Source organism: Thalassophryne amazonica, chromosome 16 (assembly GCF_902500255.1).
Source record: "Thalassophryne amazonica chromosome 16, fThaAma1.1, whole genome shotgun sequence".
Lineage (NCBI taxonomy): Eukaryota > Metazoa > Chordata > Actinopteri > Batrachoidiformes > Batrachoididae > Thalassophryne > Thalassophryne amazonica.
This window is the reverse complement of record NC_047118.1, coordinates 59,092,915-59,110,768: the sequence shown is the minus strand read 5'-3', so window position 1 is coordinate 59,110,768 and position 17,854 is coordinate 59,092,915. Positions and strand designations below refer to the sequence as shown.

Genomic DNA, 17,854 nt, shown 5'->3' with positions numbered 1-17,854 from the left:
ACAGCGTTCGTAACGTTCTTAGATGAATGAGTGGTCTATAAGGTAAACACATGCAAAATTTGATGCTTGTATGGCAATCGGAACTATTGTTTGTTTGTTTGTTTTAATGATGTGCCCTATCCCCTGAGATGTATGAATTTCTCCTGGCGACAGAAACTACCATGAGAGCTAAAGTTGTCATTCCTATTCAACATATAGTACTTGACTACAAGGAGCTTAATTTTACAAGTCAGCCTTTCTGGTCTGGAGTTCGTAAATGACGTAACCCTACTGACTGATCAGGCTGAAGAACACCAGAAACTGCTCCACTGGGAAGAGTCACAGTGCTACAAGCTCAGACTACATCTAAAAGGCAAGAAGACATAGTCCAAGGCATTCAATGATGGTGAACATGAAACCTTCCAGACCAATGAGGGTGCAGGCCCCAGGTGTGTGGAAGACACAAAATTCCACGGTTTCAGGGTATAGTGTTCAGAACATCATATCAAAGTCAGAAAGGCACTCCCATAGCAGGGCATAATGATAATCTAGAGATCCTGCCTCTCAAGAAAGCTCAAATTGAGATTCTTTCACACACACACACACACACACACACACACACACACACACACACACACACACACACACACACACACACACACACACACACACACACACACACACACACACACACAAGGTTTCTAAAGAATCTTTTATTTTTTTACCATTTTAATTACATGTTCTAATGTAAGAAACTTTTTTTTACAGTAATCAGAAATTAATTTTGAGGTTGAAAACATTTGCAAGGATTTTCTTCAGAAAACTGCTGTGTATAAATTAGCAGTTCTGTGACACGTTTCTCCACTGTAGTCTTCCGTGTTTTTGCCTGATGCTTCATTTCTATTGGACAGTGCGAAGCTACGTCACAGCGCACAGCAGCGAAAGTTGGATTGGGTTATACTTTGACCGCAGCAGCTTGATGACAAGCAGCAGTACGCGTTACTGGTGGAGCGTCACTTTAGCTCGGCTTTTGACGCGATGCCTCGCGCTGCATGAAAAAGCGAGATGTCTCATTGAAAATAATTACGGTTATTGTGGCACTATTGGCTTGCCATAGCAACCAACAGTTCCAACGCTTCAGAAGCAAAAGGATGCGTTTTTGAAGCTGATAACATGTTCAATCTGAAAGGCCCTTTAATCTACTTTATGCTTCTTGCTGAGTGGATTAAAAAAGACACTTTCTTTCATCAAGTACAGAAAATAATAATAATAATAATATTACTAATTGTAATGTATTTATATTTTTGATGCCACACTGACCTAAACTATTACAAAAGTTTTTTTTACTTATTTTTATCATAGACTTGTTACACGATTCATTTCAGGTCATGTGATTAACGAACGTCTTTCCAGACTTGGCCCTGTGCTTGTGAAAGGGGGAGGGAGGTGTGTTGGCAGAGAGAGTGGCGGCAAGACAAGTCGGAAAAAAAAAAAACAGTTACGTAACTGGTGGTGCTATCTTGGGTTCAAAATAGCATTCGCTGTTAAGCTGTCTACATGGAAATCCAGCTATTTTATTTATTTATTCACTGAAAATGACGGGTTGTTGTGTGTTAGAGGCACAAATAGACACAGCAAGGGCTTCAAGATGTACAAATGTACAAATGTCCCATGCGATCGCAATGTATTTCCATTAAAACCCCTCGCATGTGGGACTGGAGTCATTTCCGTCATTAAAAGCCTGACCGTATATTTTTTCACACAGGGCTCAGACTTGGTCCCGCAGCCTGATGTGCCCCTGTTAAGTCAGACACAGCAAAAGGCTGTGATTTGACACTTTTCTGGTTTCACTCTTTCCTCTCATATTATAATAATTTTTGCAGTGTGCAAAAATTAGTCGGGAAAAAGATGAAATTGTACAGCTTTACCTTTGAATTGGAGGTGATGATTGTAGAAAGAAAAGCTTGTTGAGGGTCAAATTAGTATACAAATAATGAATGTTTATGAGTTCAATGGTACAAATATTTCATGAAGTGAAAGGTGGAACATACCATTGAAGGAGGTAAAGCCGAGTTGAATGGTATGTTCCAGCTTTCAGTGAATTAAATATTTGTTCCATTGAAAGAATGTAAAAACATTCATTATTTGTTTTATATAACTGCTAAAATAGATCCTTGTCATTTGATATTTTATTAATTTATAAATAACAGAAAAGGAACTTATTTGGTGTTCCCCTGCTGCTAAAGTCCAAATTGTGACATGTAGTCCAGTGATACTGTGCACTGACTTCGGACTTCCAAAAAAAAAAAAAAAGACTTTGTGTGTGAACAAGTCTCACACATCCAGACGGTTTACAGTGGAGTGGATTTTGTGTGTGTGTGTGTGTGTGTGTGTATTTGTGTGTGTGTGTTGCAAGAATTAGCAGCGTCAGTTCGCTCAATCAAATCTTCATGTCATTGCCCCCCAACTTGCGCGAGCACACACACACAACTGGGTCGGTCGACTGTGTATGTCCTCAGTGCAGCAAAAAAAAAAAAAAAAACAGCACAGTGGATTTGCTTTGTGTGTGTGTGCGTGCACGTGTTGTGTGTGCGTATGTGCATGTTTGTGCACAAGCACATGTGGACGGGCATACATGCGCTTGCATGAGGACATGCGTGTGCATGCATGTGTGTTCAGAGTGCAATGGTACCAAACGTATGGAACCATTTGCACTCTAAATGGAACCAAGCTGCACTCTAAATGCAATGCAACACAAATGGGATGAAATGGGATAGTCTTTTGTATGTCATATGACATACAAAACACCAGTCAGGTGACAAGGATCCACTCAGCCGTCATATAATCCAGAATAAAGCGTAATCCAGTGACGGAGAACTTTAATACTGTCACACACGTCATTGCATGACAAGGATTTACAGAGCTGCAGAGGCATGAATCAAGCTTTAAATTAATTAAATAAAAGTAAATTTGATAGCTTAACCATTTTATATTTGTTTTGGTAGCACCTGCACCTGGATGTGTTGCTGTATGTGGTTAAATGATTTAAAAAAATGAAAACATAAAAGGTTCATTCAGTCGTTCAGCGCAGTTGGAACCAAAATGGCGCCGCGTTCTGAGTTGACGCCACTCTCTCAATTAAGGCACTCAGGGTGTGGGGGGAGCGAAACGTGCGCAAAGTGAGTTTGTTGTCGCGACGTGGGAAAGTGTTTTACTGATAGGAAGTTTAATATTTGAACACACGGTTAAACCTAGGTGCTGTTCTCTTGTTTTGACTCGTCGTTCTGTGTGGAATTGGATTTCATACCTGCTAATGGCTTTGGAATCTGTTTAGAGTATTTTTCGTCACAGAAAGCACAAAATCCCAAATCCCTGCGCTATGTTGTCTGGTTATGTGAGGCGTGTGAAGTCCGGTAAGATTTGCTGGTTTATTGGAGTTTATTTAGTGAAATTTTACTTTTTTGTGTGCTTTCCTTATGTTAAATGATGCTGTATTTGAGCTAACGGCGTCTGAAGGGGATAAATCTGGTCCTGTTTTGGAAAAATTGTCGTTGAAACGTTGTGTGCAGATTTTTTTTTTTTTCACCTGTGATCCTTATCAGTTACATTCAAACATTGACATTAAAATATAATGATTAATTGTGGAGTTTCTGAGACTTCAGTAGACGTATTTAAAACAAATAACAAAAAATCCGTCACTGTTTTATACATTGGAATAGATTGTTTTAACTATCCAGAAAACAGTAATACAAAATAAATTCTATCTATCTATCTATACACAATTTATTAAACAACAATTGAAAATGGGTATATTATTCTCTTTGGAACACTTTACAGTTTGGCATTTTTGTTTGATTACATTAAGTGACTGATTATTAAATTAATTTCCTAAATTATTAATTTATACATCATTTGATTGGTTTTGTCTTTTGTTTATTAGATAATTACTTCAAGCCTACCTTGCTGCTCCGTATACGACCAAACAGTCAATTTATATATTTATGAAGATAAAATAACAAGCATTCTCTGATTTTTGCTTCTGAAGTACCCAGATTTTCCTCTTGTATCATCTTTATGTTGTTGAAAAGTGAATATTTTGTGGTTTGAGACTGTTTGGACTAAATAAGTAGTTTGGTTATTGTTGAATAAATATTCATTCGTTGCAGTCTTTCAGTTATTTCAGAAGGTGTATTAATCTGTAACTGTGAACACTCACATCCAGCTATATCGATAAAGTCTTAATATTCGCTTTCACTTTCTGATCTAAGAAATGCACCTTTTAACTAGTACCAAACAAAGTCTTATTATTGACCAAATGTCATATAAATGAAAATAAATTGAAATTGAATTGAATTTCGTGGGAGCTCTGACTGATACTGGTACTGGAACTTTGCAAGTTATAAATATCTGTGCCCTTTCTAACTGTGAACACTTTGTGTTTTCCAGCCCTGAAACGGTCATTTGAGGTGGAGGAGACAGATTCAACCACGCACCCCTCTCCTCTGTCCCGCCGGACAGCCGCCAGCTCCCTCCGCTCATCCACCTCCTCCACATCCAGCCAACGGAGCTACGACCTGAGCTCCCGCAGCTCTGATTACTCATCCTCCTCTTCAAGAACATCCCCCTCCGAGTCCTCCAATCTCCGCTCTCCCAATTCAGGCATGAGGCGTATTGAGTTATCAGGGGGTCGCAACCCTGACACAGCTTCCTCCCGCCGCACAGAAATCTCTATTGAGGTCTCCTCCAAGCAGATTGACAGCTCACCAAGTGCTGGCATAGCCCGTTTTGGCCTCAAGCGGCCTGAGGTTAGCCTGAGTAGTCGAAGTACCCCTGTGGACAGCTCATCCAACTCTGTCTCCACAAACCGGCGAGCAGAGCTTAGCATGACACGGTCAAGTGAGCCCCCTGTTCCTCCTAGGAGGATGGATGCCCAGTTGACCTCAGCCCCTGCCTCAAGGATTCCAGAGCTCCCGAGAAGAACAGAGCCTACATCACCTGGCTTTAGCCCTGTAGAGGTGGCTGCGAGGAGGCCAGAGATGCCTGTTTTCAGACAACCTGAGACTTTGGTTTCCAGTAGTATAGTGGAGAACAACAGCAGCCATCCACCTCCAGCACCGAGTGCTCCTCTGCCTTCCTTGGCAGAGCCGAGGGTGGAGAGAGTGCAGTCACCTGTTGCAGAACCTGCCATGGCAAGACCAACCGATGGTGAGTCACACCTCTTCTCATGTTGGCATGGTTTTCATACTGAAGATCATTTCACATTAGCTGTGTTTACATGGACCCTAATGATCTGTTAATGATTAGAATTAAAGAGAATTTGAATGGAAAAAGTCGTAATGGCAATGGAGTTGGTGGATCTGAAATTTGACTGGAACAACAAAGATGGTTGTAATCCTTTTATAATCCATTACACAGGAACACATTAGTCATGTAAATACCCAGTCAGATTGTTCTCCACAGATGGGATTTTATGCACATGCTCATGGATTGTGTAGTGACGTAAGAGCAGCGATGTACTCTGAGGACTTTTCATGCATGTAAGTCCTTAGATTTAAAAAAAAAATTTCCCCCTCACAAAGAGATGAGAGAAGAGACTGTGTTACATTGCTGGAGATTTAAACAGAATGAGGAGATCTTCTGCATTTTTCATTTGGGCTACAGTTAATTGATCAACTTTCTTGATTAACCAATTAGTTGTTAGTTTCATAAAATAGTGAAAAATGTTGATCAGTGTTTTGTCATGGTGTAACGGATCGAAGGAGATCTGTGATTCATTCTGGGCTTCTGAAAGCTCCAGTGTCAATTCAGCACAAGCAGACATGGAGTTTCAGAGTGTGGCAGAGTTGTTTGATATCCTGGAGCATGAACAGTGAGGAAATACGATGTCATGCTTTTAGACCATGGTAAACTCCACTCAAATCCAACATTTATGTCGGAACATCCTTCTGCTCAGCGCAGATCTCTGTGGAAAAGTGACACCATATTTACCCCAAGTCCATGGGAGACAACAACAACAATACAAGAGATGCTGAAGCAATTACTAGGGCTGCAGCTATAGAATATTTTTGAAATCGAGTATTCTAGCAATTTTTTTTTTTATCGAGTAATTGGATAAAAAATTGTTTTTATTCGATTTAGTATATCCCTTTCTGTTTTCCTGGGTAATTTTTTTTTTCACGTCTTTACAAGTTTTGGATCTTACCTGGTGTCAGGAGCTCAGCTCAGCACTCCCCTGACAGCGGATTGTAAGCGCAGGTGGTCGGTGTAATTGTTAGTCAGTCAGGCTGCAGGTGAACGTGAGCACAGCCTGTGAAAAACTGGGCTCTGGAGCGCAGCTTTTCCACAAAAGCAGCACTGATAAATCCGGTCTGCATCCTGTCGATGAAAACTCTAAGTCAATCAAGTTTATTCAAGAACCGCCTTTATTTGTATTTGATCAAAGTGCATGTAGAGTGGAGCGCAGCCAGCAGACCAAAACATGTGTTTTTAAAAATGAAATTAAATGCGCAGTAAGTCTATTTCAGATGATTAGCATGGACCCTCATTCTCTTAAAAGGCTTTTTTTACTCTGTGTGTCACGTTGGAAAGCTGTGTACCGACACTCCCCATCCAACCTGATGCCGTGGCAGCTTTATTTGTGCAGCTCTTGGAGTCCAAGACAAATTTCCCAATAAAGTGTATCATATCATATAGCTTTTGGTGCTTATGCAGCTTATGTACATGCTCTCGTCTTCTTTTGTTTTTGTTTTTTTTTACTCGGACATTACAGCGCCACACACAGGCCTGGCCTATTGGCATATGGACTACAACATTAAACAGAGCATTGAAGCACAGAATTTGCCACGAACATTTTTTGTAATCAAATTATTTGAGTTACTTGACTAATCGTTTAAGCCTTAGCAATTACACATAAAGGTATTTTCACATCCCTTCTGTGTGCTGGCAGATTTTTAGAATGCACAAAAGACTCCCAAAGGAGATCGGCCTGTGTAATGGGGCCCTTACGTCTTGGTGTCAACTGAACAGTAATTTAGGTAGACTTAGATGACGGGTACCCTGTGCGCCCTGTTGATGAGTAGATCAAAACTCTGATCAAATCCAGTAAGATTCAGTCCAATAAAGGTGTTTTTTGATTAGTTAGTTAAACTTGATTCACTAAAAACAGAACTCATAGACTCACTTTGTCTGCTAGTGGGATCAACAAACAGCGCTGTGTATTTTAAAAAATACACAAACACACTGCTTCGCAGGTGCAGGCTAGCAAAGCTAATAACAATGAGTAAAAAAATTTAAAATCAAACAAAACCCCCCCACAAAACAGCACACCTGCTTTCTTCTCATATGTCTGTTCTGCAGGTTGCACAGACTGTGCAGGCCTAGAGTTTAGGGGTGGAGCCACAGAGTGAGAGTAAAAAAAAAAGCCCCCCTTTGCCCCCAGAAACCCTGTAAAGAGTTACTTTTGAAGATATTTTTTGTACATAATCTAATATATAAAGCTGACTGTGCACATGTGCGCTCGCTTTGCACAACCACAATAATAAAGCAGTCAACATCAAACTTGCAATGGTGACTGGGGCCACCAAGGGGGAGGTCACTGGGGCCCTTAGTTTGAAAGCGTATGTGCGCGAACACACACGGTCAGCCTTATATATTAGATCACGACTTGCTCACTGGAGCCCCTATTTTCGCAGTTCAAGTGGTACTCAGGTTAGGTAGCATGGTGACACTTTACTTGCTACGTAGTAGCGGCTGGCTAGGATGCATTTTAATTACAATCCGAACGGGCGAACGCGTGGTGCATGCGAGTTAAAGCATGCATTTTTTTCAGTTAAAATGTACCTGTTGGGTATGGCATGCCAGAGCATTGCAGTGATATGACATGCTATCACCTTTTTATCATCATTCACTTGAGTCTCATGAATGTCACAAATTGCTCTAAGAAAATGAATGATGACAACATACACACAATGCAGTGTGTTGTGTGTCTGTATTGTGTGTTAACTAATGTGACATGAAGTACAGAGTAACATCGCTAAAATTCAACGGATAACTCGACTAGTAATAATAATAATAACCAGACTCTACAAGTTTGAAAAAATATATTTAATAATATAACAATTTCATGTTATTATTAGCTTACTACTATATTAAGCCTATATATGTAATATTTAAGAATAAAGTAATGCAGTTTGATCTGTGTTGACCAACACTGGTTTTGACTGATTTCGTCTGAGCCCACTGACTTGTGTGTGAGCAGCCGAGCTGGCTGAAACTCCACAGCTCTGGAAAATAACAAGTGTTCTTGACTTTTTTCAAATGTCTGCTTGGCAGCACCACTAATCTGAATGAATTTGGATCAGTTGAAAGGAATAATGTACTGTATTTATCCTGAAAGGGTTATAAATAAAATGATTCTTCTCTCACCAAACAATTTAGACATTCTCATCTTATTGAAAAAAATCAGCTTTGCTCCATTTGTTGTTTTTTTTTAATTCACTCATTCATTTCCGGGTCCAGGTCGCAGTGGCAATAGACCAAGCAGCTCATCACGCACTTCCCTATCCTGGGCCATGTTCTTTAACTCTTCCTGAGGGATCCTAAGGTGTTCCCAGTACAATGATTAAGTATTTTATTTTAAAATATTATGTAAAACATTGCAAACACTGGATTATTTTCATTTAAACTGGCATTTCTTTTTATTAAAATGTGGGACAATTCCAGTAAATTTCAGTGAAATGAAAGGGGGTGGGTGGGTGGGGGACTAATGTAAATATAGTGGAATTGGCATAGTTATTGGCCAAAATAAATTAGAAAATATCTACATATTGAATATTGACCAAAATTCAGTATTGTGCATCCCTAAAATAAAATGTATGGAATAAATTGATAGTATGTGTTAAGCAGGGTTTTGTTTGACATTCTGAGACAAATTTTGATTTTGATGTTATATTGGTCAAGTGAAACTTGTCTTAATATCAAAGTGGGTCAAAATACTTAATGTCTGTCCCTTATCATGATACTAAATAAATAAATAAATAAAACATTTGAAACAGTATTCATGATATGATTATCACAATGCATCATTACACCTAGTATTGAATCATGAATTGGGTGTATTATTACATCTATTTTTGACTGAAGTTGATCTGTAACATACAGTGTATCCGGAAGGTATTCACAGGGCTTCACTTTTTCCACATTTTGTTATATTACAGCCTTATTCCAAAATGGATAACATTCATTTTTTCCCCTCAAAATTCTACACACAATACCTCATAACGACAATGTGAATTTTTAAAAGGTTTTTGCAAGTTTATTAAAAATAAAAAAAAACTAAGAAATCACATGTACATAAGTATTCACAGCTTTTGCCATGAAGCTCAGATTTGAGCTCAGGTGCATCCTGTTTTCACTGATCATCCTTGAGATGTTTCTGCAGCTTAATTGGAGTCCACCTGGGGTAAATTCAGTTGATTGGACATGATATGGAAAGGCACACACCTGTCTACATATAAGGTTCCACAGTTGACAGTGCATGTCAGAGCAGAAGCCAAGCATGAAATCAAAGGAATTGTCTGTAGACCTCAGAGACAGGATTGTCTCGAGGCACAAATCTGGGGAACAGTACAGAAACATTTCTGCTGCTTTGAAGGTCCCAATGAGCACAGTGGCCTCCATCATCTGTAAATAAAAGAAGCTTGGATCCATCAAGACACTTACTAGAGCTGGTCGCCCATCTAAACCGAGTGATAGTCAGGGAGGTGACCAAGAACCCGATGGTCACTCTGTCAGAGCTCCAGCATTCCTCTGTGGAGAGAGGAGAACCTTCCAGAAGGACAACCATCTCCAGTCAGGCCTGTATGGTAGAGTGGCCAGATGGATGCCACTCCTTAGTAAAAGGCACATAGCAGCCCGCCTGGAGTTTGCCAAAAGACACCTCCAGACACCTTTTGGCAATCCATGAGAAACAAAATTCACTGGTCTAATGAGACAAGGAATGTTTGGTGTGAATGCCAGGCATCATGTTTGGATGATACCAGGCAACATCCCTACAGTGAAGCATGGTGGTGGCAGCATCATGCTGTGGGGATGTTTTTCAGTGGCAGGAACTGGGAGACTAGTTAGGATTGAGGGAAAGATGAATACAGCAGTGTACAGAGACATCCTGGATGAAAACCTGCTCCAGAGCACTGTTGACCTCAGACTGGGGTGACGGTTCATCTTTCAGCAGGACAATTACCCTAAGCACACAGGCAAGCTATCAAAGGAGTGGCTTCAGGACAACTCTGTGAATGTCCTTGAGTGGCCCAGCCAGAGCATGTGAGAACATGTGACTTCTTAGTTTTATATTTTTAATAAATTTGCAAAAATTACAAAAAAAAAAAAAACCCAACTTTTTTCATGTTGTCATTATGGGGTGTTGTGAGAATAATTTGAAAGGAAAAAAATTAATTTCCTACTTTTTAGAATAAAATACCAAAATGTGGAAAAAAGTGAAGTGCTGTGAATACTTTCCAGATGCACTTTTGTTCTTATTCAGGAACTAGAAATGTAAGAAAGCAATAACATTTTTTGATTTATAAGGCAATAAATATTGAAACTGACTTTATGCTTATTTTTTCAAATGCATATTGCCAAGCTATGACAATGTGCCATAAAAAGGATATCACTGGATAGATCATGCCTTAATTAAGAAAATATTTTAAAAATCAGGTCTGTACCTTAAACCTAACTTTTTTATTAAGGTATCTAACACACCATGCTTGGCTACAAATGGAAATGCTGTTTTAAGGCATACTGTGATAACTTCCAGTAATTTATAATAATGTGAATCCACAAATTATGTCATAATTTATTTACTCTTCTTTTTTAAGTGAACAGTGGTATTTCTACCACCGGAAGAATGTGTCAGCAAACAGCTGTGACATCACCAATTACTTATGCCAGTGCTGTGTCTGAAAAATGTTCAATATGTACTTATGACAAACAGCGGCACATAGGCAACACTCGTTCAATGTCAGAGAAAGAAGAACAGGTACAGGTGACATTCATGCTTCTGCATGGTTCCTCTGAGAGCTACAGTTGGTCTTCACAACAGGATGTCTGTTGGGTTCCTCTTGTACACATCCTGAGTATCACTGATGCCCCACTTATGTCTGCTGGCTGGCAGTACAAATTCCCATCAGATGTGGAAAGGGAAATATGTTCCTTGTTCAAACTTATGAAGTAGTTCAGGTTTGTAAATTGATGGCAGTTATCACAAACCTACATTCATCTTTAACCGCTTATCCGGAACTGGGTCGTGAGGGCAACAGCTCGAGCAGGGAACCCTAGGCTTCCCTTTTCTGGGCCACATTAACCACCTCTGACTGGTGGATACCGAGGCTTTCCTTGGCCAGTGTGGAGATATAATCTTTCCACCTAGTCCTGGGTCTTCCCTGGGGTCTCCTCCTAGCTGGACGTGCATGGAACACCTCCCTAATGAGGCGCCCAGGGGGCATCCCTGGAGCAGTGGCTCTATTCCGAGCTCCTCGTGGAGGACTGGGTTTCTCACCTTATCGCGAAAGGAGACACCAGGCACCCTCCTGAGGAAACCCATTTCAGCCACTATTATCACAATACAGTATATTTTAAAAAAGCATTTCTGTCTGCAATAAAACATGGTGTCTTTGCTACTTCAATAACACTGGTTTGGTTCAAGGTACCAACTTGACATTTTGTGTTTTTATCAATAAATACATGGTCTTTGCAGTGATAGAATTCTTTTTATGGTACACTTTGTCACAGTTGGACAATATGTAATGGAAATTTTTTTAATGCCTCGAAAATCAAAGAATTTTATTTCTTTCTCACTTTACTAGTTCCTGTATAAGAACTATGATATGACTAATATATCTGAAAATGTGAAAGATCTTCAAATTTCAAGTTTCAGCTTCAAGTTTCATTACAGAAATAAAGAGGGTCAAAGTTGCTCCAAAGCACAAAATGAAATATTTTTATCTGAAATTTAGGTAGCTGTCATTTAAAATTATGTTCTTCTTAGGACCAGTTGATTGTAAGGTTGAAAAGTCCTCATACGTGAGAACAAACATTGAAAATGTCATTCATCTGCAGTGAGTAGTTCAAAGGTTATCTCTGATTGAACATTGCAAGTTTTTAGAAGTCCTCGATTTTGATGGAAAACTAGAAGCCACGCTCACTTTTTAATACTTCAGAAAGTAATAATGATAGAAGCCTAAACTTTTGCACATGTATTATTGGACCCAATAGCAATATTTCTAGAAAGAATAAAGCAAATCTGAGATGGTCAGGTGTGGGGCATCTGTAGATTTGGCATTGATTGAACCAGTGATGATTTCATTTGGACTGTCTCTTAGATCAGGGCAACAGTTGAGAGCAGTTATAAATATTTTCTAGTCAAATCACATTAAGCCTCACAGCATGTGATGTGAGACTGATTTTGCTGGTTCCTTTTTGCCAGTACCAGGCAGCACAAGCAGTTTATTTACAAACTTCTTCTTGTGTGCTCCTTCCGTATTCATGCTCTAAGAATAAATGAATTGTTGGTTCTGTTTTTTTTTTTTTTCCCCATCAGTCAGTTTTTTTGTTGTTTTTTTTAGTAGAGAAGTATAATGAACTGCAGCCTTGCACGTCGCTTTTGGTTACATACAAATGAACACTGTGATGCTGGATTTTGGCAAATTGTGTGCAAACGTATGAAGTTGCTTTGAAATATTTCATTGTCTGATTTTTGTTTTTGCCCCACAAAGTTCCATCATTGTACTGATGTCTGTTTGGTGTGTGTGTGAGTGTGTTTAGCATTACTATCTGGAACAGCTGAGCTCATGGGTCGCGCTCACTGGTTCAGTAGTATCCAGGCGTAGGCGGCTGGGAGGTGATACATTCCAAATCTGGAGGTCATAAAACATTCCACATAAAAATAGAAAGCCTCCAACTTGCACTTTTTAGGCGTGTGTGTGTGTGTGTGTTGCTTCTCCGTGCCTCTCAAATGCATGGCCCTTTTCTACAAACAATTTTTTTTCTGCTGTTTCCTCTTCACTCGTGCTGCCACAGTGTTTCATGTTTCCTTAAAAAAAAAAAGAAAACAAAACAAGAGAATTCATATTATCAGAAATATGGGCTTGTGGAAATGAGGGAAAGACACCGAGGAACATAAACCGATTAAGGCTCAACTTCTGCTACATTTGGCTCATATTTCCATTTTGCTTGTGATCGGAGGGAAGGGCCTGGACAGGGCGAGGAGGAGATGTAAGGTGGAGCAAAAAGAGCAGGAGGGTTGGGTTAGAGGTAAGATGAGGGGAAAAAATCTAGAGTGAGACAGGGATGAAACATGGAAAAAAGTTTTATTTCCCATAAAGTGTGTCATGAGTCAGAAAATGAATGAGAAAAGTCCACTCTGATGTCCAGTTTTTAGGAGTAAAAACTAAACTGGTAGACCACACTGACAGTATGCCTATAACTGCTAGTTTGCATTTTGTCACAGAAGAACACGCTGTACTAAGTCAGAAAAAAATTGTTTCTTGTGTGTGTGTGTGTGTGTGTGGATGGTAAATCCTGGAATGTTTTCAGTTTATTGTTGGGATTATATGTTAGTGTAGTAAATCGCCCATTACAAAACATGGAGTAGTGATCTACTTGCGTATTATTGCTGCTTGTATTAATTAGTTAATCATTATAAATATGCTCATTATGTAGTCTAATAATTTAAAGAAGTTTTTAAAGGCAAAAATGAGCTACAGTTTAATGTTTCTGTTTTTAATATTAGAAATGCGATTTTTAATCAGAGAACATATGGAAAGGTAATTTTCCTGCAGTATGACAAATTGTACCTCTTGCTCTGTTTATATGGCAACTGTCCCAAACTACATGGCGGTGTCATGATGCATTCTGTTCTCGTTGACTTGTTGATATGCATTTACTCTTAGCAGTAATTCATTCTGAACACAGCTCATCTTGGGTTCCAGTCATATGTCTTGACATCACTTTCGTTTGTCCTGGCTGGAGAGTTAAATATTTCACAGGGTTCATCTGGGATTTGACAAAAAGAAAAAGGCACTTTATTTTGAAAAGCATAATTAGTATATGTAACAAGGTATAAAGATGAATAGCTTGTGCAGAATGTATAACTGCTCCACATGTTCACTGATTCATGACATGGTTGGTCTCTCCAAATGGATGCTTCAAACATTGTTTGAAGAAGATAAAAGCTGGTATTTGTGTCAGGAGGTGTGTGTTGACTTGGTTGATAACCTTTACATATGTCTGGCAAGATTATGCATCTTATGATGCTACTGGTATGTAAAATCCTTGTCCTTTTCATGTGTTTTTTTTTGTATGAACCTCGATGAACTAATGAATGTATTTCTGCAAAAATATTTTGTTCCTGCTGTTTTGTTTTGTGCAAAGCCGATCAGCTCTACGACCTGCATCAGCTTGCAGTAAGATCTGACGGAGATGTTCTGTCACTGTGTATGCTGAGTAAACACATGTGCACTAGTGATGATTTTAAGGCTGCAAAACAACATTTTTTTTTTTTTTACTTGAGGCGGATCAAGAATTAAGGAGGATCAAGAATGGACCTCCGGAGGGTTACGACTGCGGTGCTTGCTGAGGGATCATCCACCTTCCTGGACAGCAGGAAGATTCAGTTTCTTTGCAAGGATGGCCACCTTCCACTGCTCCCGATGCTGTTTGGACAGCTCGGTATTATAATGGCCCGCTCTCGGACATCTGCAGATCTGGAAGGGGCCAGATCTCAGAAGGTGGCAAAGGTGGTGAAACAGTTGAGGGCAAATAAAGCTGCAGTTATCTGAAATATCAGAGCTGAACTTCTTTAAGCTGGTGAAGATGCTGTTCTCCTGGCATTGCAAGCCAAGTTTGCTTCCATTTGGGATATTGGTATCATCCCTTCAGACTGGAAGAATGGGGCTTGTACTCCCTCTCTGGAAAGAAAAGGGTGATCTGTTGACTTGCACACACAAGAAATTGCAGCAAGCACTTCAGATGCTGAGTGAGTAGTTGCACTGTCTGGGTTTCTGATAGTCTTGTATGAAGACTGATCCAGGTTTTCAATGACTTCCTGGACTCCATGATCAGAACTGTATCTGTATGTGGTTAAAGTTTGGAACTTGTGGAGAGACTCTTATCTCAGCAGTGGCATTCATGGGCCTGAGATCTCAGGTTATGAGGTCAAAACACATCTGGGAAGAACTTCAGAAGTCTTGAGGTTGGTAGACTGCAGTGTTCACTTTTGTTTGACAAGCTACTGTCAAGTTAAAAAAGCTTTAATCTCTTGTCTTAAACTGGCTTATCCTTACAGCTTTCGGGTCAGCCACAATCAAATAGCCAAGAATTTTTTAAAGGGGACAAGAATATTGCAAAGAGAATGATTTTTCACTTATATCCTGTGTTGATCAACATATGTCCAATGTAAAATATACTCATTTTGAGATATTTGTTCAAAATGTCATGAAGAATCCTCATCAGATAATATTTTACAGAATTATGAACATAATAACTCTGTTAGCATTTTCTGGCGTTAACGTACTCTGCGTAACAGAAAAACCTGACCATACAGATTTTGATCAGAACAGGTACACATGATCATAATTTAAGATCTTTTATTGGAAGGTATTGTTCAGACAAATACCATTATTTTAAAGAATATTTGGACATTTATCAGTGACATAGACTTACTATAGAGTTATTGAATGAGTTGCATTCTGTTACGGACTCTACAGGCCGACTTTGGCTACCCTTTAGTGTCTTTTTTGTTGTTATTTGAACTCAAGGTATCAATATGAATTTTATTCTAAGCAGAACCATTCTTGGAATACATGTTATTTTTAATACTAAAATTAACCCAGGTTATGTACTCGCGGACTTACGGACACAACACAAATCACCGGACACAAGAAAACGGATGTTTGATGGCTGTTTTACAGTGCGCAAATCCTCAGACAATTCAGATTACCACACTGCATCTTAAGATTTAAAGGCAATCACAGTATGTATATCATTGTCAGATCACTCACTCACTTATCTTTAACTGTGTAGCCGAGATTGGGTTGGAGGGGCATCAGCTCTAGTAGCGGACCCCAGACTTCCCTCTCCCATGCCACATTGACCATCTCTGACTGGTGGATCCTGAGGTGTTCCCAGGCCAGTGTGGAGATATAATCTCTCCACCTAGTCCTGAGTCTTCCCCCTGGGTCTCCTCCCAGGTGGACGTGCCTAGAACACCTCCCTAGGAAGGTGCCCAGGAGGCATCCTTACCAGATGCCTGAACCACCTCAGCGGGCAAATTTCAACGCAGTGGCTCTACTCCGAGCTCCCCATGGATGACCAAACTTCTCACCTTATCTCTAAGGGAGACACCAGCCATTTCATTTCATTTTCATTTATTTATATTGTGCCAAATCACAACAATGTTGTCTCAAGGTGCTTCACTCACGTAAGGTCCAACCTTAGCAACCCCCAGAGCAACAGTGGTATGGGAAAAACTCCCTCTTAGGAAGAAACTTCAAGCATACCAGACTCAAAGGGGTGACCCTCTGGTTGGGTTGTGCTACAGACCTTAATTACAAACAGTGCACAAAACAAACATACAGAAAATGTTGCCGGTGCACAGGATGGTTTCTGGAACAGATACCACACCCGTCTCTGGATGGAGCCGCACCTCAAACAGAGAGAAAAGAAAAAAGTAGAATCAAGCATCAGAAAGACAACAAATACAGTGTAATTTGTCAGCATTAAGCAACAAAAAAAACAGAAGAAATACTAAGGTGTTTGCCGGCCACCAGCCCAAAGCTTCACTAAAAACCTAAAGAATTTACACTCAACAAAAATATAAACGCAACACTTTTGGTTTTGCTCCCATCTAAAACTTTTTCCACATACACAATATCACCATTTCCCTCAAATATTGTTCACAAACCAGTCTAAATCTGTGATAGTGAGCGCTTCTCCTTTGCTGAGATAATCCATCCCACCTCACAGGTGTGCCATATCAAGATGCTGATTAGACACCATGATTAGTGCACAGGTGTGCCTTAGACTGTCCACAATAAAAGGCCACTCTGAAAGGTGCAGTTTTGTTTTATTGGGGGGGGATACCAGTCAGTATCTGGTGTGACCACCATTTGCCTCATGCAGTGCAACACATCTCCTTCTCATAGAGTTGATCAGGTTGTCAATTGTGGCCTGTGGAATGTTGGTTCACTCCTCTTCAATGGCTGTGCGAAGTTGCTGGATATTGGCAGGAACTGGTACACGCTGTCATATACGCCGGTCCAGAGCATCCCAAACATGCTCAATGGGTGACATGTCCGGTGAGTATGCCGGCCATGCAAGAACTGGGACATTTTCAGCTTCCAAGAATTGTGTACAGATCCTTGCAACATGGGGCCGTGCATTATCCTGCTGCAACATGAGGTGATGTTCTTGGATGTATGGCACAACAATGGGCCTCAGGATCTCGTCACGGTATCTCTGTGCATTCAAAATGCCATCAATAAAATGCACCTGTGTTCTTCATCCATAACAGACGCCTGCCCATACCATAACCCCACCGCCACCATGGGCCACTCGATCCACAACATTGACATCAGAAAACTGCTCACCCACACGACGCCACACATGCTGTCTGCCATCTGCCCTGGATAGTGTGAACCGGGATTCATCCGTGAAGAGAACACCTCTCCAACGTGCCAAACGCCAGCGAATATGAGCATTTGCCCACTCAAGTCGGTTGCGACGACGAACTGGAGTCAGGTCGAGACCCCGATAAGGACAACGAGCATGCAGATGAGCTTCCCTGAGACGGTTTCTGACAGTTTGTGCAGAAATTCTTTGG

At 40.2% G+C, this 17,854-nt stretch overlaps 1 protein-coding gene across 4 annotated transcripts in view; it reads left to right on the top strand.

The window, feature by feature from the left end:
* LOC117528275 (septin-9-like) overlaps positions 1-17,854 on the top strand; it is a 274,932-nt gene that overhangs the window by 109,328 nt on the left and 147,750 nt on the right. For 3 of the 4 annotated variants that reach the window (XM_034190883.1, XM_034190887.1, XM_034190885.1), the window contains one exon: positions 4,426-5,184. In XM_034190883.1, the coding sequence (XP_034046774.1) occupies positions 4,426-5,184 (759 nt within the window). Of the gene's footprint in view, positions 1-3,341; positions 3,393-4,425; positions 5,185-17,854 lie in introns of those variants that run through there. The other variant, XM_034190886.1, reaches the window with a different exon arrangement.